Below are 22626 nucleotides of genomic sequence, written 5' to 3'. Positions count from 1 at the left end.
AAAGGTAACTCCTATCACGTAAAGCTTCCATTACTCTTTCCATAACTAATTTGAATTATTTTGTGATTTGTAACAGTAAAAATTTTCTTTACACTAAAATGACAGTCGACTAGGTAACTGGATTTTAATTTTGTTAGCAAATATTTTTATGAACTCTAATCATAATAGTCATAAATTTTTTGATGAAAACAAAAAATAATTCTTTAAACCTTTAAATCCAGCATATTTCGGTGTAAAAAATAGTACATTCAGCTACTTTAAGTGGCTGGATTGTTTATGCAAAATTTGGTATCTGTAGGTAATCATGAAGTATGACTTTATTTTGCACAAACAAATCTACACACTCTTCAAACTCTTTCCAGTACACTTTATCATAATTTCTTTATTTTTGTATGGCAACTTTTGTACTTAGCAGACCATAACTTTGCACCTGTGTAATGCCAGGGCAAACCTCTCTTTACAGGCAGTCCCCAGGTTACGTACAAGATAGGGACTATAGGTTTGTTCTTAAGTTGAATTTGTATGTAAGTCGGAACTGGCGTTCAGATTCAGCCGCTGTTGAAATTGACCAGCGGCTGACTACAGGAAGCCCAAGGCAGAGCTGCTCTGCCCTGCCCCGGACTTCCTGGAATCAGCTGCTGATCAGTTTCAACAGCAGCTGAATCTGGACGCCTGGGACAGAGCAGCTGGGGCAAAACTAGTCTTCATTGCCCTTTTCCCTTTTAAAATCCCCTCCTCCCAGAAAGCTCCCAAACCCAGTCAAGTGTCTTCCCCCCCAGGTGGAACGGGTGCAATAGAATCTCTGCCACCTGGGTCAATCCAACACCTGGGTTGTGTCTACACTGGCGCAATCTCATACAAAAGCGGCCGCTCTTGAGCAAAAACTTGCTGCCTGTCTACACTTGCTGTGTGTTCTTGAGCAAGTAAACTGACGTTCTAATGTATAAAATTAGGGCTTCTTGCGCGAGAACTCTGATGCTCCCGCTCAGGAATAAGCCCTCTTGCTCAAGAGCTCTTCCACAAGAGGCCAGAGTAACATGAATTTCTTGAGCAAGAAAATGGCCATCAGAGCTTTCTTGCGCAAGAGAGTAGCTACACTGGCATGGATGCTCTTGCGGAAAAGCACACGCCAGTGTAGACGCTCTCTTGCGCAAATACTCTAATGCAAAACCTCTTGCGTTAAAGAGTATTTGTGCAAGATCACGCCAATGTAGACGTAGCCGAAGAGTTTTTGCAGAAGAACTCTTCCGCAAAAGAGTTTTGGCGTGAGAACGCGCCAGTGTGTGGGACAAGATTGTAGACGCCCAAGAGCCTGAAACGCCCCGGAAAGGTTTCCGTGGAAGATGGGTTACAGCGCCCAACGAAGGAAGCGTTTCCTCTTGAAATAACGGAAAGTCATTTTATTGGTGGTTCTGGCTTATTCCGTGAACTCGAACGTGGCCCTGTATGAGCAGGGCAGAGTAAACACGCGGGAGGGTCCAGTCTTACAACGAGCCGCTGCTGCCCTCAGGACTGGGCCCTTCCACAAGGCAGGGCAGATCTGAAACCAGCCTTACAATGCTGAGCGAGAACTTGAAAAAGCCCTTGGCCTGGAGTCCTGCATAGGACGCCCTAGTGGAACTGCAGTTGCGAAAGGAGACCGCACGGTGGCGCCCTCTGACAGCTTTCCCACGCCCTGCGCCTGGCCAAACTTTCCCCCCCCCCCCTAGCGGAGGTTCCCACAGAGTCCCGGAGCTTTCCCCGACTCGCAGCCGCGTGTCATGCACCCGCGACCGCCAGTTTCCGCGCACGCCGAGTCTCGTGGCTACCCGCTCCCCTCCAGACGCACCTAAGGCGAGATCTGTCCTCCTGGTGCGGGCCCAGAACTTCCCGACTGCCCCGCCCTAGCATGGTCACTGGTTATGGAACCTCGCCTTAGCTGCGCATTTTTCGCTGCCTTTTCGTGAGCTTAGCAGCCGGAGCAAAGCCAGGGCAGGGAGCAGGAACAGCGAGCGGGGCTCCCTTTGGAGAGCTCGCTCTCAAGCGGCTCCAGGCACTTCTCTGGTTTGGCGGCTGGTTTTTTTCTCCCCGGGGCTGGGAGTCCCGCGCGGCTCGCTCAGGCCGATCCCAGAGGTTGCTGGTGTTGCGAAGTCCAGCTGCCCCCTCCCTCAAACAGACAACGCCCCACGAGTCCGGGCGGGCAGCGGGAGCTCTGCCCGCTTGGCGAGGCTCCTGCGCGCTGCGCCCCTGAGCTCGCTCCCAGGTGGATGGACCCTTTCCCGACCTGCGAGCGCTCGCGCTCCCGGAGCTGGGGTCGGTAACGGGAGGCGGGGGTGGGGCGAGAAGGGGGCCAGCCGGGTCACTCCCCTGGACTCCCAAGCAGGGACGCGGGGCTGGGAGCCCGTGGCCAGCGCGCACCGCTGGGAGCGCACCATCCCCCGAGGAGGCGCACGGGGGAGTGGCCGGGCCCAGCGCTCCCTGCACCGGGGCAGGTGTCAGCTCCGGGCACGGCCGAGGCGGACGCGGCGCAGGAGGGTCCCTGAGCGGCAGGGCCGGGCCGGAGCCGGGCTCGGCTGGGCGAAGGTGGGTGTGCGAGCGCCCGGCGCAGCGCGGCAGGTGCCCGAGGCGGGGCTGGCGCTGCGCCCTGGAGAGGCGGCGGGGCCCCCGGCGAGGCTGGCAGGGGAGGGTCGGGCAGGGATGGCTGCGGGCTGGCGGGGTGGGACCGGCCAGAGCGGCTCCGGCAGCTGGGGCAGAGGCAGCGCCGCTCCCCGGGCAGCAGCCTGAGGCCGGGGGCGCGGCGCATGGAGCCGGCCGGGAACGGGAGCTGCCCGGACTGCAGCCCGGGGGCTCGCCCGTCCGCCGGGGCCACCGCCGCCCTGGCCGCGGTGCTCATCCTCACCATCGTGGGCGACCTGGTGGGCAACGCGCTGGTGATCCTCTCCGTGCTGAGGAACAAGAAACTCCGCAACGCCGGTGAGTGCCGGGGCGGGGGGCGCTAGGCCAGCCGGGCCCCGGGGCGGCCCCCCGGCCACCGGCCACCACCCCTCCGCCTAGGCTGCAAGGGCGCGGAGCGAGCTCCCCTGCCCGTGTGCGGGGGGCCGGGAGGCTCCGAGCCTGGAGCTGCCTGCGGGGGGAGACGCGCCCTGCAACTTCGCAAACTGTCCAGCCGCGCCGGGTGCGCGCTTTGGGGCTCGCTAGGCCGATGGGGCTGCCCGTGTCCCCGAACCGGAGCAGACCTGGCCGATGGGGAGGGGGGCGCCCAGTGGTTGCTGCTGCACCGCCCAGCGGGGGCCACTCGGCGATTTAAAAATAAAAACGCAGCGCCAAACCAAGCGGCCGCGGGTCCCGTTGTTATCCAGCCGCAGGGTGATTAGCTGCAATTAGTGGAACCGCAGCCCTGACTCTTGACAGCGAAGGCTGTGATCAACTTCCTCCTCGGATTAGGGCTTTCATTGGGGAGGGAAACTCGTCCAGAGCCCCTCTTCCAATTCCTACGCTGCCATCTCTTCCAGCCCCACTGATCCAAGCGCCCCAAACTTTCAGGGCACGTCCCAAGTTGGGGCAGCCAAATGCCTGAGAAGCTGGAAGTGTCTTCTCTTTAAAATGAGGGACCTGGTCCTGCTTCTAGCAAAGCCAGGGGAAGCAGGATGGGATCCTACCTGGGATTAAAATATTCACTAACACTTGACACAGGTTTTAGGTTTTTTCATCGGGGCTCTGAAAAACGCCTTTCCAAGAGTGAGAAGATAATTACCCACCCTACTGCTTGTAGGGGGAGGACATAACATCCAGGGACTCTCATTCTTCTGTGCCCTTTTCAATAAACCATGCTGCACCGGAGTGACAAACTTATCCCCCCCTGTTCCTTTTGTCTTCAAACCTCAGCTGTTCTTAACCTTCTGTCTCCCAGGGATTAGCTGCAGATAGAGGACCCCAATCTCACAGCTGTCATTTGGGCAAAACTCTCATCAGTTTGGATGGGAGTCTTGCCTATGAGAGCACTGCAAGACTGGCCACAGCATGAGCATCTAAAAGCTTGCAAAAAAGCAAGAGGGATCGTGAAAAAGAAAATCTCAGAGGGGCGGCCGTGTTAGTCTGTAATTTAAAAAAACAAGGAGTGGGCCTGGTGCACCTTAGCGACTAACCGAAATATCGAGATTGTATCCTGAGCTTTCGTGGGCACAACCCCCCTCTTCAAAGAGCTCCCATGACAATGGTAAACACTTGCTGGTAGGAGTCTGTTTTATGTGTCTTTAGCATATTTGATCTTTGTTGCTTTTGGGGATGACCACAGAGTCAAGTTTCTTTTTCCCAATTTCTAGTCAACGTATAGTGTGAAAGCTGTTAGTCACTTTATTTAAAACATTTCTCCCTTTGAACTCAGACGTGTGTCGTCCACGTAGCTGAAACAATTTTTGATTTTTTTTAAGTGGCAAGAAAGCTAGCAGAATCTACACTCCTATTAGTAATTTTAAAGCATGGTATTTATTTTCCCTTGGTTTCATTAGCTTGGTGAAAAGAATTGGCTAGAAATTGTTCTGCAGTAACTCTAGGTATTCCTTGCTGTGGCTTTCAAAAATGAGAAACTTTGTTGAACATTAGGCTGAACCATGGTGCTGTCTTTGCAGAGGGAGCAAAACAACCTCTAGCTCTACAGCTAATAAAATGTTTTGCGTATCAAGTCTCCGCTACTCGCAATGTATTTAACAAATTCATTCCTAACACAGGGACACTTTTGTCTTCTGTTATCCCTGTGTCGTCTGGAGTAACTCATCCGAGAGCAATTGAGTTACTCTGGAATTAAAATAATTTAGTGGCAAAGAAAATCTGGCCCGTGAAATGCACTCTGTATGAAAACATTTCACCAGGCTTATGTGAGTTTAAATGTACAGAAGTTAGGGAAAATATTCAAGTTGACTTAATCGGTTTGACTTCAAAATCTGAAAATTAGGTTTTCTGATGGGTGTTCATGGGTAGCAGCTTTTTATAAAACTTGGATAACTAGTGACTTATACATTCTGCCTACTAGAATAATAGAGATGGGAAATTCAGTCATTTGATTGCATTTCAGATTTTCAGGAGATGCTTTTCAGGAAAAACAACTGAAAACAGAATTGTAAATATGAACAAAGAAAGATTTTTTTTCACTAGGTGACAAGGGGGCTATTTCCAAAGCCTTGATGATTATCCGTAGCTCATTGTCTGCCTTAAAACTAAGTCAGAGGGATCAACTGTTAAGAAACCCCATGAAAACGTAATCTTCATTCGCCTTGTTAACAGCTGTGCTCCGATTTGACTTTATAGGCATAGAATCAACAGATGTAAGTTTGGAGCAACAGCTGATTGTGGGGGGCAAGTTCTGAATTCTGTCATGGATACAATTACCATTGTAGTCAGAGGGCCTGATCCTCCCCCTGTTTACAATGAATGGTATAAATCAGGAGCAATTTGGAAGTCAAACAGATATAAACAGTGTGAGTGGAGAACCCAGTCCCTACTTGGCCTGTACTGAAAGGAGAACAGGAGACATTTTATATGGATTTAACTAAGCCAAAAAAAATTCCATTCCACTTTGGCCAATCTGGCGGTGAGAGAGAAATTCTGTCCCCAAAGGAGTGACTAGTATGGTGCCCGCAGCAGGTCCGAACCAAACCTGGTACTTGCCACCTCAAGGGGAGGGATTTGGGTGCTGCTTTGCCAGATGTGTGGAGAAAGGGCTTGTAATGACCAGGCTCGCCTCTTTTAAGGCCTTCCGGGGTCACATTCCCGGGGAAGGAGTCAGCATCGTTAGGCTGACCTCTCCACCTACTGTTTTGCAGCATCTTCTGATGGTGGACATCAGAACAGCCAGCCCAGTGTCCTGTCTGCAGACAGCGGCCAATGCCAGATGCCCCAGAGGGAGTGAAGAGAAATGAGTAACCATCAAGTGATCCCTCTCCTGTCACTCATTCCCAGCCCCTGACAAAGAGTCTAGCAATACCATCCCTGCCCATCCTGGCTAATAGCCGTTGATGGGCCTACCCTCCATGAATCTATCTAGCTCTTTTTTTAACCTGTTAAAGTCCTGGTCTTCACCACAAATGGTTACAACAGCCCCGGGCATATGTTTGTGTAAAACAATTCTCTCATTGCAGTGTCTGTGGGCTTAATAACACTCGAGCTGAATGTGAATGGAAACTTCCACTCAAGGGGCATGTTCTTGCAGTCGAAGTTCTTGTAAAACACGTCTTCTATCCAGGCCTCTTGAATGTGCTGAAATATAATAGGGCACAGACTCATCCTGGGTTCTTTGAAAACCCAAACCTTTCACTGGCATCCTCAGGAGTTTGGCAAGTATAAGAATGCAGGATCAGGCCCAAGGCTAAATCACTGAACCGTCATTTTTTATCAGCAAGGAGAAGCTGGAAGAAATATAATACAGCTGGTCTCCGACTTACGAACGAGTTACGTTCCAACCACTTGGTTGTAACTCGATCTGTTTGCAAGTCGGATTACATGCACTTACTTACGGCCGTGCTGTTCGTAAGTGCAGATATCGTGCATAACTCGGGTTCCGGCTGTATAGAAGGTTGGTCGTAAATACACACGGTCATAAATCGATGCATTCATAACTCGGGGACCGGCTGTAATGTGTGCCACTTTAGTACTGTGACATGCTGAGAGAGAGACGAAAAGTGGGTTGAGGGTTTGTGTAAAGTGTTTGGGCTCTCCTGTAACAAAGTATGAATTTGTGCTAGGCACTATGGATCTTTTATTCTTGTTTTATTTCCTAGAGACACTTAAAAATGTGGTTAAGAACATAAGAATGGCCATAGTGGGTCAGACCAAAGGTCCTTCTAGCCCAGTATCCTGTCTGCTGACAGTGACCAGTGCCAGGTGCCCCAAAGGGGGTGGACCGAAGACATTGATCAAGCAATTTGTCTCCTGTCATCCTTCTCTAGCCTTTCACAAACAAAGGCCAGGGGCACCATTCCTTACCCCCTGGCTAATAGCCTTTTATGGACCTACCTCCATGAATTTATCTAGCTCTTTTTTAAACTCTGTTATAGTCCTAGCCTTCACAGCCTCCTCTGGCAAGGAGTTCCACAGGTTGACCGTGTGAAGAAGAACTTTCTTTTATTAGTTTTAAACCTGCTACCCATTAATTTTGTTTGGTGTTCTCTAGTTCTTAGGGTACGTCTAAACTACATGGCTCCGTCGACGGAGCCATGTAGATTTGTTTGTTCGGCAAAGGGAAATGAAGCCGCGATTTAAATAATCACGGCTTCATTTAAATTTAAATGGCTGCCCCACTCTGCCGATCAGCTGTTTGTCGGCAGATTGGGGCAGTCTGGACGCTCCCCTGCCGACATGAAAGCCCTTTATCGACCTCCCTGGTAAACCTCATCCTACGAGGCATAACGGGGAGGTCGATAAAGGGCTTTCAGGTCGGCGCGGGAGCGTCCATACTAGTGCGCTGAGCTGACAAACAGATGATCAGCTGTTTGTCGGCTCAGCGCAGCAGCCATTTAAATTTAAACGAAGCCGCGATTATTTAAATCGCGGCTTCATTTCCCTTTGCCAGTCAGCCTAATCTACATGGCTCCATCGATGGAGCCATGTAGTTTAGACACACCCTTATATTATGGGAACACGTAAATAACTTTTCTTTAGTCACCCTCTCCACACCACTCATGATTTTATATATCTCTATCATATCCCCCCTCAGTCTCCTCTTTTCTAAACTGAAAAGTCCCAGTCTCTTTAGCCTCTCCTCATATGGGACCCGTTCCAAACCCCTAATCATTTTAATTGCTCTCTTCTGAACCTTTTCTAATGCCAAAATATCTTTTTTGTGGTGAGGAGACCACATCTGTACTCACGTTAGCCTGTTAAAGATCCTGGCAAGGCAACAATTATACGAATGCAAGATTCACATCATTTTAGTTTCTAAGTGGGTATCTTTTTCTATTTCATTGCCAATAGGCAATTTTCTTTGCTACCCCATCCTGTAGCCTAGAGGTCTGCAAACTGTGGCTCTTGAGCCAAATATGGGGAAGTAATGGGACCAAATACACGTATTTTGGGAATGACAAAAGAACTGTAACTGTTTATATTCAATTAAAAATTAATTCAGAAGTTTATAAACGCATAATTACTCCTGTAGCTTGAATGCATGCATGAACCTGAATTCGACCAGTTATGATGTAAACTTTAGAGAAATATGTGAAAAGATGCAGCAACAGAAGTCCCATTGAATAAGGTCTGTGAGTACAATGTTTCATTTATGCTATGATTGATCATTATGTCAATTATAAATAATACTAAATTGTATATTTGCAGTCATGCAAACGGGCATTCTTATATGGGCCCTTTGTTGACCATTTGTTCTGAATTTTGATGTAGTTTGGCTCTTTGGTTTGAAAAGGTTGCTGACCCCTGCTGTAGCCCTAACTCACTCCTTACGTTCAAAACCTCCCCTCAATTTAAAGAGCCATTTTGCCTGGCAAGGACTGAGAACCTGGTTCTGCAAAAATTTAAACTCTATTTATGTAGGGATTTTGTAGGATCTGGCCCTAAAAAAGGGCTGGAAGATCAGGCCTTCCCCCTCAAAGATAGTCATTGATGTTCAAAGTGGAACATACCTAAAGTATAGGAAAGAGTAGGTTTCAAAGAAGCTAGGCTTCAGGGTAGCAGGTTTATCAAGTGCGTTTGGTAAATGCAACATATGGGACTATAAATTTGGTAAATTTTAGCATTTGGGACTATGAATTTGGTAAGCACAAGCATGTTGGTTTAGACCAATGGTCGCTCTAGCTGAGATGCTTCGGAGGGAGTAAATAGACGAGGGTAACGTATTGAGCGATTCATCAGATGTCGTCTAATCCCGGCTTCTCGCAGTCAGAGATTTAGGGACACCTGGCACGGGGTTGCATCCCTGACCCTCTTACCTAACAGCCATAGATGGGCCAATCTTCCATGAGCTTCCCCAGTTCTTTCTGGAGTCCTTTTGCCCTTCACAACATCCCCTTGCTTAGGTACTAATGGTCCTAATTGACTGTGTTGTGGGAGCTGTTTCCTCATGTTTGTTTTAAACCTGCTTTTTCTTGATTTCATTGGGTGACCCCAGGCTTGTGTCCATGGTTTCAAATAATTTTTGTTGCCTTTCTCTATACTTTTTTTTCAATTCTAATTCATCTCTTTGAGGTAGGACAACCCGAATTATACACAGTATTCCTGGGTGGGTGTCCTCTGTATGATGGCATCAAGAAATTTACTATCTTATTATCTATCCCTTTCCTAATAATAGAATCATAGAATACGAGAACTCAAGAGGTCATCAAGTCTAGTCCCCTGCCCGCTCATCAGGACCAACCACCATCTAGATTATCCCTGACAGGTGTCTGTCTCAACTGCTCTTAAATATCTCCATTGATGGAGATTCCACAATCTCCCCAGGCAATTTATTCCAGTGTTTCACTACCCTGACAATTTAGGAAGTTTTTCCTAATGTTCAACCCCATTTAAGCCCATTGCTTCTTGTCCTATTGTCAGAGGCCAAGGAAAACAATTTTTCTCCCTTCTCCTTGTAACATCCGAGCTTAGGAACTAATGGTCCTGATATTCGATTGGCTGTTTTGACTGTGGCTGCACATTGAGCAGGGGTTGGAAATATCATGGTGACTCCTCGGTCTCTTTCTCAAGTCGTAAGAGCTAATTTAGACCTCATCATTTTGTATGTAGAGTTGGGATGAGATTTTTGCAATATGCATCATTTGCATTTACCAGCAATGAATTTCGCTTGCCAGTTTGTTGCCCAGTGACTTTGTATTGTAAGATTCTTTCATAACGGCTGTGTCTACACTGGCATGAATTTCCGGAAATGCTTAAAACAGAATAGTTTTCGTTATAAGTATTTCCGGAAAAAGAGCGCCTACATTGGCAGGCTGCTTTTCCGGAAAAGCCCTTTTTCTGGAAAAGCATCTGTGGCCAAGGTAGACGCGCTTTTCCGGAAAAGAGCCCTGATCGTCATTTTTGCGATCGGGGCTTTTTTCCGGAAAAGACTACTGGGCTGTCTACACTGGCCCTTTTCCGGAACAGTGTTCCGGAATAAGGACTTATGCCCGAGCAGGAGCAGCGTAGCTTTTCCGGAATAGCGGCTGATTTTGTACAGTAGAGCGTTGTTGCTTTTCTGGAAATTCAAGGGCCAGTGTAGACAGCTCGCAGCTTATTCCGTAAAAGCGGCTGATTTTCCGGAATAAGTGGCCCAGTGTAGACACAGCCAACCTGTCACAGTCTGCTCTGGACTTAATTATCTTGGGTAATTTTGTATTGGCTCTTTTGGCCACCTCTTTCCAGAACATTTATGAATATGTTGAACAGCACTGGTCCCTGTACAGATCCTCGGGGCGTCTGTATCTCTCTCCCATGTGAAAACTGGCTGTTTATTCCTACCCTTTGTTTTCTAGCTTTTAACCAGTGACTGATCCATGAAGGAATTTTCTGTCTGGGACCATTACTACTTACTTTGCTTAAGTGCCTTTGGTGAAAGACCTTGTCAAAAATTTTCTGAAAGTCCAAGTGCACTATGTCCACTGGATCACCCTTGTCCATGTATCTGCTGAATTCTAATAGGTTAGTGAGGCGTGATTTCCCTTTACAAAAGTTGTGTTTACTTTTCCCCAAAAGATGATGCTAATTGGTGTGTCTGATAATTCTGTTCTTTGCTGTAGTTTCCACCAATGTGCCTGATACTGAAGTTATATTTACATGCGTATAATATAATCACCTCTGGCTCCTTTTTTTTTTCAATTGACTTCACTATAAGTATCCACCAGTCATCTGATGCAGTGACTGATTTAAGCACTAGGTTACATAGCCCAGTTAATAGTTCTTTGTATCTGGGTTGGTTCAGAACACTTGGGTGAATACCATTGGGGCCTGCTGATCTGCCCCTGCCCAGCTGTTCTGGACAGCAAGTAAGGGAGGCAAGGGAGAACCAAGGTTCTTCCCTTTGCTTGCCCCCTCTGTTCCCACCCTGATCACTAGCTCACAGGGGGATGCAGTGGATAAGAAGTTCCTGCTCTCGTACCAACAGCGATTGCCCAATGTGTGCGGTGAATGGGACCTGAATCACTATGCGGGGGAGTAAGGTCTGACAGTCGAGCCCTCGGCCAGTGTGTTGGAAAGCGATCTAACGCAAGGAGCTGACCGCAAGCGCTGTGCCTGCTCGCCGGGACACGCACGATTTCAATGAGCAATATGCAGTGGAAGCTGCGTACGCTGGCACTTTGCCAACAGGGAAGCTCTAGTAGCTGGCATTGGTGTCTCCCAAAAGACATCTTTAATCTGATGCCCGGGAGATTATGCAGTGGCGCATTCTGGAAAGAGGCACAAGACAAGTAAGCAAGCTGACGAGGGATTTATTCAAGAAAACCAGCTTCCAGGGTGTGTCATTGGATCGTTTCACATTCAGCCCCATCTCCTACCCCTTCTGCACCTACGCTGATAGTTGATGATAATCTGGGGCAATGCATGTGTGTGGGGGAAACAAGGGATTGTGTGCCCCCCCTCAGTGCCATAGGCAGGAGGGGCTGGCCGGCAGCCAGAAAGAGGGCCCTGGCACCCGTAGCAGGAGTCTTTCCCCCCTCCACTCAACGGCAGCAATAGGGGAAGCGGGGAAGGAGGAGGTGGGACCTCCTCACATTTCCCAGCGAGAAGTGGCGCAACACGGCCAGGGAAGCAAAGTGAGCTGGAATTGTCTTGTTCTGCTTTCCCCCACTGCTGCTGGTGAATGGGCAGGGGGAAGGGAAGCACTAGCCCCCTGCTAATCCCCCAGGTAGGGTTGCCAGATGGTTTAACCAAAAATACCAAACACCACCACTCCCCCCCCCCCCAAAAAAAAACCCACAGGGGAAAAATTCTTTTGAGGGGGAAAAAAAGGGGGGAGACCAAAGTTGTTGAGCAAAAAAAAAGGACCCCACGAGTTAAGAAAAATAAATAAATAAATACAATAAAATAAAAACAACCCAGCATTAAAACAGCTTTAAGTGCATGCAGTCAGGATAGGATAGGGGAGGGGTTGAGCACTAAGACCCAGGGAAGGCATTGCTTCCCCTTGCTTCAGCTCTTTAGGCTTTTTGCCGGTGACCATTTTGTTTTCTTGATGGAGCCAGAATGCAGCTTCCCTGCGGAACCAGGTAAGCAGGGGATCCTGAGGCGGGGGGAGAGGGGGAAGGGAGTGGGGGGAGGGCTGGGCCCAGTTGCCAAGTGTGTTGTAGGGTTGCCAGGTGTCCGGTATTTTCGCCTCCTGGCTGGGAAATTTCACGTGTCCGGTATTTTCTGAATTTTTTTACCTGACAGGAGGCGAAAATACCGGATTGTCCGGGTCAATACCAGACACCTGGCAACCCTACCCCCAGGCTGCCTCAGTTGGAGAAGAGGTGGGGCAGAGGGCAAGGAAGAGGCGAGGTGTAGCGGGGTGGGGTGAATGGAGTTGTCCTAGCCCTCCTCTAGGCCGGGGAGGGGCAGGGCTGGCATGGTTATTTGCAAGGCCTAATGCGACTATATGGAGTGAGGCCTAAAATATACTGGGTGGCGCGGGAGGAAAAAAAAAGACAAATCCCAGTTCACTAGAAAACTAAAACCACGTTCCACCACAGTCATGTCATTCACACACTCGACATGGTCAAAGCCACGAGCCTCTCTCTCTTTACACTGCAGTGCGTGCGTTACGGACTTCGTTATGGCGCTTGGTGTAAAATGGCCGACCGTCTTTCGAACGTATTTGTATATGTCACAAGGAACATTTTACTTCCACAAAACACACGCATGTACATTGGCATTTTTCATCTCATGTGAACTTTTAATCGTTACGGTTTTAATAGGTAACAAAATACATGGTTGAAATCTCCAGTACACGAGACTAGAGCAAAGCCTATAATAAAGCGCGGCGCCATGTGAGGGGAGAACCAACTGCACATGCCTCACACGAGTCATGGGGGGGGTGTCACATGAGCAGTGGCTCCTGGGTCCCCCCTCACACGTTGCCCTTAATATTAAAGCCCCCGAGGCAGTGCAACATCCTGATGTGTCTTCTGAATGATCAAAGAAAGATTAAATTCTGTTCAATGTAGTTTTAGTGTTCCGTGTAGAAAACTAGTGCTTCAAGAAACCAACCACTTTGAAAATTGGTATTCCACTGGTCAGTGTAACTCCTGGTTAACAGGACTATTTGATTAACCAGCACTATCCATCTCCCTCCTCATGCTGGGTAACAAAGCTTTTATCGTAGTTTAGCCTATGACTCTATTCTGGCAAATTCACATTTTACTCTTCCTGTCCCATTTCTGTATTTACAGTTATAAAACATCTCTGATACAGAGCAATGAATCTGAAGGTTTTTTTAATTCAGCATTTTAACTTGCTTAATTTCATGGTTCCTGAGCAATTCTTCCTTGCACCTTTGCATCTGCTGCCACAGCCTGCCAATTTTCAGAAGGGACCTAAATATTCCCGGAAACTTTTTTGGACTGTGCATAGAATGCTATAGGTGCCCGCTGAGTGCATTTGCCTTGTGATTTTTATATTTGTAGCTCTCCCTATTGCTGTCGTCAACTGCAAATGTGATTTCCTCTCATATGCATCCCTCGTGATTCACAACAGAATGTTTGTTTGAATTGAAGGTCTAAGAGGAAATGTCGAGATTTACAGCACACTGGTCCATTTCACCCCGGTTTTCTATCTCTCTGCACGTCTTTATTTTCCCCTTGTGTTGTGGGAAGCGGAATGCCTTGCTTATGCAGTACCTGGCCCTAAACAACCCCCCTAGAAGTGCATGCCTTCCCACTGACCGCTGAACAATGTTTGGCTAACGGTGTATTTGAACGTACGCTTTGTAATGTCGGCACAATCATTCCTCTCTGCAGCCATAAAAGTGTGAAAAATGGCACAAGTGTGAAACATCTAGATCTCCTCAGAAAAAGGACTATCACAGTTGCAACAAGATTCCATTCTGTTGTGTCTCAGTGTGGCTAAATCACGTCTATACAGTAGACGTGTATATTTCGGAATAATGTCAAGCTGGAGGACTTCTTACTCTGACTCCTGACTCTGACTCCTGTAACCCTCATTTCATGAGGAGCAAGGGAAGTCAAAGGACAAGTGTTCTTCCCTTGACTTCCTGCTGTATAGACCGTGCCAAAAGCTGAATTAAGCTACTTCAACTTAAGCTATGCAATTGATGTAGCTGAAAGTTGTGTAGCTTAATTTGACTTTTGCCCTGCTGTGTAGATGTACCCTTAGCTTTGTGGCAAAAAAGGTGATGGGTTTTTTTTTCTAACTCCGTGTGCTCTGAGGCTACATCTAGACTACAGGCTTTTTTCAGAAGAAGCTTTTTTCAGAAGAGATCTTCCAAAAAACTTCTTCCAAAAGAGAGTGTCCACACTGCAAAAGTGCATCAAAAAAGTGTTCTGCTTTTTTGAAAGAGCATCCAGACTGAATGGACGCACTCTCGCATGTAAGCTGTGATTGTTGTGGACAGAATGGCCACGAGGGCACCTGTGCTTTTTCCTCTTTCCTCCTCTTCTGAAAGAACTCCCTCTTCCCCGTCCACACATGCCTTTTTGAGAAAGAGCTCTTTCACAAAAAGGCTTCTTCTTCGTAGAATGAGGATTACTAATGTTGGAAGAACCCTTTGTTCTTTCGATTTTCTTGTGGAAGAATGCAATTGCAGTATGGACATAAATCAAGTTTTGTTGGAAATACGGCCATTTTCCCGACAAAACTGTAATGTAGACATACCCTGAGAGTGAAGCTCTTCTTTCTGGCTCATATGCCATCATCCCAGTGAAAAGACTCTGCCTCTCCGTATCAGTGAAGCCTCACTGGGTCAAATAATCATTGGTGTAACTCCATTTAAAGGCAACTAGCTCAACCAGTTGTTAATCTATTTAATACGGGCCTCGGTGACTTAGGCGTAGTGCTAGTTTTTCATTCTAGAATGTCATGCAAGATTAAGTCAAATGCCTTACAGAAGCCTAAATATATTTGTCAGTGCAGTTTCCTCTTAATTAGTCAATCTTGTAACCTCATAAAAAATCACGTTTGTTTGACAAGACCTGTTTTCCATAAAGCTATATTTATTGGCAATAATTATGGACCACATTTCGAGAAAGATTGGAAAAATTGGAGACAGTTCAGAGAAGAACAACAAAAATGATAAAAAGTCTAGAAAACATGACCTGTGAGAAAAGACTGAAAGAACTGGGCTTGTTTAGTTTAGAAAAGAGAAGACTGACAGGGACATGAGAGCCGTTTCCAAGTATCTAAAAAGGTGTTACAAGGAGGAGGGAGAAAAATTGTTCTCCCTGGCCTCTAAGGATAGGGCAAGAAGCAATGGGCTTAAACGGCAGCAAGGGAGGTTTAGGTTGGACATTAGGAAAAACTTCCTCACTGTCAGGGTGGTTAAACTGGAATAAATTGCCTGGGGAGGTTGTGGAATCTCCATCTCTGGAGATATCTAAGAGCAGGTTAGATAGACACCTATCAGGGATGGTCTAGATAGTACTTGCTCCTGCCGTGAGGGCCGGGGACTGGACTTGATGACCTCTCGAGGTCCCTTCCAGTCCTAGGATTCTATGCTACCATTTTTCATAGGCACAGCAAGTAGTAGTTGTGGTTCCGTGCTGGGGTCCTGGCTGCAGGAGCCGAACTTAGAGGCTCTGGTTGGCCCCACCACTGCTGTCTGGGTTCCTGGTGGCCTGTCCTGTCCCAGGGTTCTGCAGCCACCCCCATCTGCATCCCCAACCTGGGGTGAGAGACATGGACAAGGGTAAAGGTCCGCTCAGCATCCCCATCTTAAAAATTGTCCCCGATGCCTCTGCATCGTCTGCTTCTTTAAAAATTGCCTCCTCTCTCAGCCTTTCCCTGACTGGGTGTGGATCAGTGTTAAGCGAGGCCGCCTGTAACTTCCTGGGGTACCAGGGGCAGACACAGAGTTGGATTCTGTGTCCTCGTTGGAAGTTGGCCACCCTCGTTCTTGTTTTCCTCAGCCCTCTTTGCCTTGCTCCGCGAGGTCTGAACAGGAGCGCTAAGACCACTCCCCTTGTGCGTTGTGGCTGGAGCCCTGCCCTTCCGAGGCCCGGCTACACTCCACGTTTGTACTGGTATTGCTGGTTTGGATGGGATGCGTAGAACTGGGCTTGTTTAGTGTAGTCAAGAGAAGACGGAGTGATTCTGACGGGCGTCTCACTCGAGCCCTCGTTCTGCAAAGCCTCTTCAGTCTGGTCTCTCTGTGGATTCAGTCAGTGCTGGGTCGTCCCTTCCCAGGGCCCGTGGCAATGAAGGGCTACTAATGAGGGCTGGGAAATGCTTGAAACCTGTGGGAGAGGAAAGGATTACCGTAAAATCTCAAGTAGAATGCGCACTTTTTTCTGGGGTATTTAGTGTCAAAGTCAGGGTGCGCATTATACACAGGAGCTATATTTTAAAGTTTTATTTTGGCAAAGGCCGACGAACCTGTAAGTAGCCCCGGCCCGGGGAACTCCCCGTCCCCTCTGCACAGAAACTTTCCCGCTGCAGCGTGGCGCGGGGGCTGCCGCCCCGCCAGGCTCCCGGACAAGGCAAGGAGCCAGTGGTGCCACCAGGCTGCAGCGCCCTGGCTCGCTGCCTGCCCTGTGCTCCTTCAGGCTGCGCCTAGGGGTTCCCGTGGCAGGCACAAGCTTTGCGTGGTGCGTGGGCAGCTGTCTGGGAGGGCGGGGGGCAGGTCTCAAACTCCGCTGCTGGCTCCCTGGGCTGCGCGCACGTTTTCCGGGCGAGCCTGCAGGTGGGAGCAGCACGTCCTTCCCTCCCACTCTCTTGCAGCCCGGGGCCAGCTCCGGGAAGTGGGCGAGGCTGGACTTGGTGCTGGTGGGTCAGCTCCTGGCCTTTTTAAAGAAAAATGTCTGAGGTAAGTTTGATGTACAATGGGGTGCGCATTATATATAGGAGTTCCGTTTTTTCATTATGCTATGATTCAAAAGTCAGGGTGCGCATTATACATCGGTGCGCATTATACTTGAGATTTTACGGTACTTGGTGTCTGCCCCGGAAAAGCCATGAACTCTTTTGTTCCATTAAGCGGCTTGTTCGCAAGGAGCGTGTTTCTCTGTGGAGCGTGCAAAGTGAACGCAAGGGCTGCAAGTACATTCACCTTGTACAAACACTCTGATTTGAACGACCAGGGCACTGCCTTCTCAGGCCGCCTGGCCTGCACATTTCAAACTGAAATCCTGTTTGTCGGTTGAATGAACTTCCTTCTGAATTCCAGAGCCACACCTCTGCTGTGTCAACTTCATTTACTGTCCCCTCGCAAGGCAGAGCCTTTTTGGCAAACAAGCTCTTTGCTTAGCCGGTTGTGGCTTAGTTGTGAAGTTTCATGTGGAAAAGGAGAGCTTGAGGTTAGGGGTGATGCGTAATGGTTAGTTTCTCTTTTTCCGCGCTTAGCTGAACAGCCAGCTGTAGCGATTGTGTTCCATTTTGGTCCGTTCTTGCGCTGCTGCCGGAGTCCAACATGGGAACAGATTGAAAACCCATGTAACAGGCTACCTCCCCTCTCAGTTGGGGGAATTTTATCCCAGATGTTGCACGCCACCCAGAGAATGATGTTTGCTGGAACGTCTTGTGGCATTCTTGTGACAGAACGAGGAGCAATGGTCTCGAGTTGCGATGGAGGAGGTCTAGGTTGGAGAGTAACAAAAACTATTTCAGTAGGAGGATGGGGAAGCACTGGGTTGGGTTACCTAGGGAGGGAGTGGCATCTCCATCCCTAGAGGTTTTAAGTCTCGGCTTGACAAAGCCCTGGCTGGGTTGTTTTAGTTGGGGTTGGCTCTGCTTTTATCAGAGGAATGACCTTCTGAGGTCTCTTCCAACCTTAGGAGTCTATGATTCTTGCGACGTGTCCAAAAAAAAGCATAAGGCACAATGGCCCCAGGAGTCTGTAGACCAGCGCAACCATAAACATCTGCATTACAGGTGAAGTCATTCTACTCTGGCACTTTTTGCATGGAAAGCCTCCAGCTTCGCCCAGTCTGAGCTGTGGAGTGTCCATTTTGCAGCTGTACAATGATACAGCGTAAATCGATCCTGAACTAGGGTTAGTTTAATTTAACTTATTCTCTTTAGACCTGATTACAGCTGTTGATTAGAAGGGTTCTTATGGCAGTGTAGCTCCGACACCGACCTGGAAGAATGGATATATCAAAGAAGGATGGGGCTACTCCATTTCTAGCTCATTGATGGAATCCGTATCTCTGACTCCAAATATCAGGAGGCTGCCTAAAAAAACATGTCATAGTGAGGCTGTTTTAGCTGCTTTTTGGTTTCAGAATCCATTGAGTTCATGTGTTCAAGTTTTTCTCTGTAATTATGATGACTAGAAACTCACGTTATAGAAGCTGGGAATCTTGTGAATATTCCAGAAGAAAAATGCCACATTGTGAAACGCACAATCCAATGGTGAAAGTTGGTGACTCTAAGTTGTAGACCTTTGTGCTAGGTGCCGTCTCGACTTAATAATCTGCGTAGGAGACACGTTGGGGGATAATTTATATCCCCTGGCTCACTGCCTCTGTATTTGTCCCCAGAGGCCTCGTGGAGGAGTTTATTTCTGCAGATATTGTCATCAAAATGACAAATTTAATCTTAATGGAACAAGTTAAAATCTTAGCTACAGGGTTACATTATATGCATCAACAGTGGGGATACTGGTGTGTATTTACACAGTGGGCAGAGTACTTGGGGAAACTGGGACAGTGGTCACTCTAAATCCTTGTTTGAGTGATGGTTTTGTTTACTAAAACAGGCCAATACCTGCTCTTGGATACAACATAATCAGACAAATCGAGTTTCCAGCAAGCTGTATGAAATGGCTCTGAGAGAGGCCAGGAGCGTGTATAATGGGTTACATAGGCTAGTATCTGCTCAGTGTCCTACACTTAACTGACTGATATATGTTCAGTTCTGTCATGCATAGAGCGTTACCAATTTCACGTCTGTGAAAAATGCATCACAGACTGTGAAATAAGCCTTTCCTGGTGAAATCTGTTATTTCCTTGTTCCGAGGAGCGCTCCATCAAAGAGGGCTTCCTAGCTCGGACTGGGCAGTAAAGGGGCAGGACTTGTCCATCTCCTCAGTGCGGGGTGGGGGTGGGGTGGTGAAGAGAGACCAGACAGATCCACCTCCAGGTGCCTCCCCCCACTGCGGGATGCTGTCTGGGACTGGCTGCACCCTGAGATCCTGCAGCTGGGGGAGGGATGGGTGGCGCAGGACTTCCTGCAGCTGTGCAGAGAGAGGGCAAGAATTGTCCCTTCCAACCTGGGCAGGACTAGCAGCGAGGAGCCCCGGCTGGGATGTACCGGCAGCACAGGAGAGATCAGACCCACTTCTACTTTCTGGAACCTCCTGCAGTTGCAGGAAGCTTTGCAGTTGCCACCCTCAGAGTCCAGCTCTCAAGGAAGCACAGAAGTGAGGGTGGCAATCTCTTGACCCCCTACGACAGGTTTGACGCCCCCCCCCCTCCATCTCCTTTTGGATCAGGGCCCCATGATTACAGCACCATGAAATTTCAGGTTTAAACAACTGAAAACATGCAGGTTATGTCTACACTGGCATGATTTTCCGGAAATGCTTTTAACGGAAAAGTTTTCTGTTAAAAGCATTTTTGGAAAAGCGTGTCTAGATTGGCAGGACGCTTTTCCGCAAAAGCACTTTTTGTGGAAAAGCGTCCGTGGCCAATCTAGATGCGCTTTTCCGCAAAAAAGCCCCGATCGCCATTTTCGCGATCGGGGCTTTTTTGTGGAAAACAAATCTCTGCTGTCTACACCGGCCCTTTTGCGCAAACGTTTTTCGGAAAAAGACTTTTGCCCGAATGGGAGCAGCATAGTATTTCCGCAAAAGCACTGACAATCTTACATGAGATCGTCAGTGCTTTTGTGGAAATTCAAGCGGCCAGTGTAGACAAAAGCAGATGATTTTGTGGAAAAACTTGCCAGTCTAGACACAGCCGCAGTGTATCCATTTTCAAATCCTATGGTTGTGAAATTGTCCATAATGGACGGTGAGTTTGCTAGGACCCCGTCATGCAGACACGCTTCTCTGGATTGAGTAGATGACTAAATTCTGACCTCACAGTTATCAGTTATCTAGTTTGCATTGCACACAGTCCGATGAACTCTAGCGGATCCAGGTGGAGTCATCTGGGGCTAAGGTACTTGTAACAGAGAGGAAACAAACCATAAAGTGAAGATATTTAACTTGCCATGTTGACTTTCAGTTCTTTGTTACTTGATTTTTTTTCTTAAGAGTGGGGGAGAAAATAATGGCAGTCACTTTGCTGTTGGAAATGTTACTTAACTCTTGACCGCAAAGAGGTTACTGCACAACCTCCAAGACCGAAAATAACCCCTGAATGTTAGGGGCCTTTGTTGCAGAGTCTCTTGACTGTTGACATTATTCACCCTACTTGGACATGTTGCTTGAGGCAGCTGCACAATTTGTGTTTTGAAGAGTGTTTGCTGCTGCCTGAGGGAGATGCACTTTGGGAGAAAGGGTGGGGAACTATAGGGAAAGGGAAGAGGGAGGCAAATTGGACAACAGTAAAGCTTCTGTCTCAGGGTTTAAGACCATTTCTAGCTGTTGGAGATAAAGTTGGGTTGTGTTATGGGAGGGTGGGGAAATCCGATCACAACACATCTGCCACTGTGCTCTTCTTGGATGTTCTTCTGAAGCATCTCCTGGTCACTGGGTTAGGCTTCAGGTCTGAGCTAGTATGGTAATTCCTGAGATCTAAAAGTCTCTGTAGAACATACTCTTTAGGCACAGGCTGTAGGTTCTGGGTTGGGAATCCCATCGATTCTTTTCCGAAAGCTTTGAACTGGCCCTTCTGAGCAGTTTTTGTTTTGATGCGGCTCTAAAAGTTTAAATATCTGTCTGTGAGTAAGATGAGTAAGGAAAATGAAATTTGCCGTCTCCAGTTGTTTTGGAACGTTTCCATTAAATGTCATCAAAATTGACATATTCTGGCAAAATGCTTCAGTTTTTGCTAAGCTGCGCTTTCAGATGGGAGAACCGTCCCATCTGTTTTTTCCACCAGCTCTGCTGGGCAGTTTCCAGTCCCTCCTTGCCTCGAGGAGCTGAGCCTTCCCCCAAGTTGTTGAACCAGTTCTGCCCTCACCACTTCTCTTCCAAGGATTTATCCTCCCAACCTGGCCCTCAGCCCTTCACTTCTGGTGGGGTCTCAGGCTGGGAAGCAGCAGGGAAGATGGCAGTATACGTTAGCACCAGAGGCCTGGGATGGAGAGACGCTAGCCTCGAGATAAGGGTGGTTCCATGCAGCAAGGCCAGCCAATGGCAGAAGGCCAAGAAGTGGGGGAGTCTCTGCCCACTATGAGCTGGTGAGGAAGATTTCCCAAGGTGGCGAGGGAGCCTCTTGAGAAAAGCAATGGAAGACATAGGGGTGGAGGCTCCAATGGCAGGGCCTTATGAGGAGGAAGGGGGCACCTCGGGTCCTGTGGGTTGAGAGAGGCCGATTGCGGAGCAGTGGCACTTCCCCCTGGTTGATGAAATACTTTCTGTGTAAAGTCTGGTGTTGATCTTGGCGGGTTTAAAGGAAAATGGATTAGATAACATTCAAAATAGACACGCGTATGATTTCAACAATATTATTCAAATCCCCAAATACCACTTTTTCAGAACCCACCGTTGTTCCATGAAAACACCAGCTATTTTTGGATGGGGTAGCCAAGCACATACCCTGAAGCCAACATACAGTAGCCGGGGTTCAGTCTCCAAAGGGCAGTGTGCCCCCTACTACCACTGCCTATATAGGTAGGTGAGGGTGGGTAGGACCCTGCGTCCTGTCATCCAATCTTCAATTTTCCAATTGAATGGCTAAGTGGCTAATGTCTAAATCGGGGGTGGGGAACCTCAAGCTCAGGGGCCAAATGTGGCCCCCGGCTTGTCTGGATCTCGCCCCTGAGGCGGAAGGCCCTCCAGCATTGGGGAGCCTGCACTGGCACTCCAGCCCCCTGCTATCCAATGTGGGGCTGGAGCACACAAAATCTAGTAGGCTGGGCCCCTCTAGGCTCTGGTGCATGAGAGGAATGTGGGGAGTGTCTTTCTCTTTCTCGGTCAGGGCCACGTCAGTGAGGGGGGTTTCTTTCAGTTGTTTTTTTCCCCTTCTTTCTTGTGCAAGGCCCTTGACTGGTTTTTCTGTGGGTAAGTGGCCCTCAAGCCAAAAAAGGTTCCTCACCCCTGAGGGGGTATGTCTACACTACCCTCCTAATTCGAACTAGGAGGTAATGTAGGCATACCGCACTTGCAAATGAAGCCCGGGATTTGAATTTCCCGGGCTTCATTTGCATGAAGCTAGCCGGCGCCATTTTTAAATGCCAGCAGTTCGAACCCCGTGCCGCGCGGCTACACGCGGCACGGAGTAGCTAGTTCGGATTAGGCTTCCTAATCCGAACTAGCTGTACTCCTCATTCCACGATAAATGTGGAAGTGTGGTTGCATATGCATGCAAATATATATGCAAATAGCTTCTTTCACACTGATGGGCATGAATACAAAGATTAAGGCAAGACTACATAACATGCAGGATCCATTGAAGTCAGTTCTGCTGGTATTAA

At 48.2% G+C, this 22626-nt stretch overlaps 1 protein-coding gene across 2 annotated transcripts in view; it reads left to right on the top strand.

The window, feature by feature from the left end:
* The first annotated feature begins 1605 nt into the window (after window positions 1-1605).
* GPR50 (G protein-coupled receptor 50) overlaps window positions 1606-22626 on the top strand; it is a 66068-nt gene continuing 45047 nt past the window's right edge. The window contains exon 1 of one of the 2 annotated variants that reach the window (XM_089781808.1): window positions 1606-2562. Coding sequence is in view for 1 of the 2 variants with exons in the window: in XM_075941102.2 (XP_075797217.2) it covers window positions 2781-2952 (172 nt within the window). In the remaining variant the exon portion in view is untranslated. Of the gene's footprint in view, window positions 2563-2626; window positions 2953-22626 lie in introns of those variants that run through there. The other variant, XM_075941102.2, reaches the window with a different exon arrangement.

The sequence above is a fragment of the Pelodiscus sinensis genome, chromosome 13 (genome assembly GCF_052426305.1).
Source record: "Pelodiscus sinensis isolate ZL-2025 chromosome 13, ASM5242630v1, whole genome shotgun sequence".
NCBI lineage: Eukaryota > Metazoa > Chordata > Testudines > Trionychidae > Pelodiscus > Pelodiscus sinensis.
The sequence above is the reverse complement of the archived record's forward strand: the minus strand, read 5'-3'. Positions and strand labels throughout refer to the sequence as shown.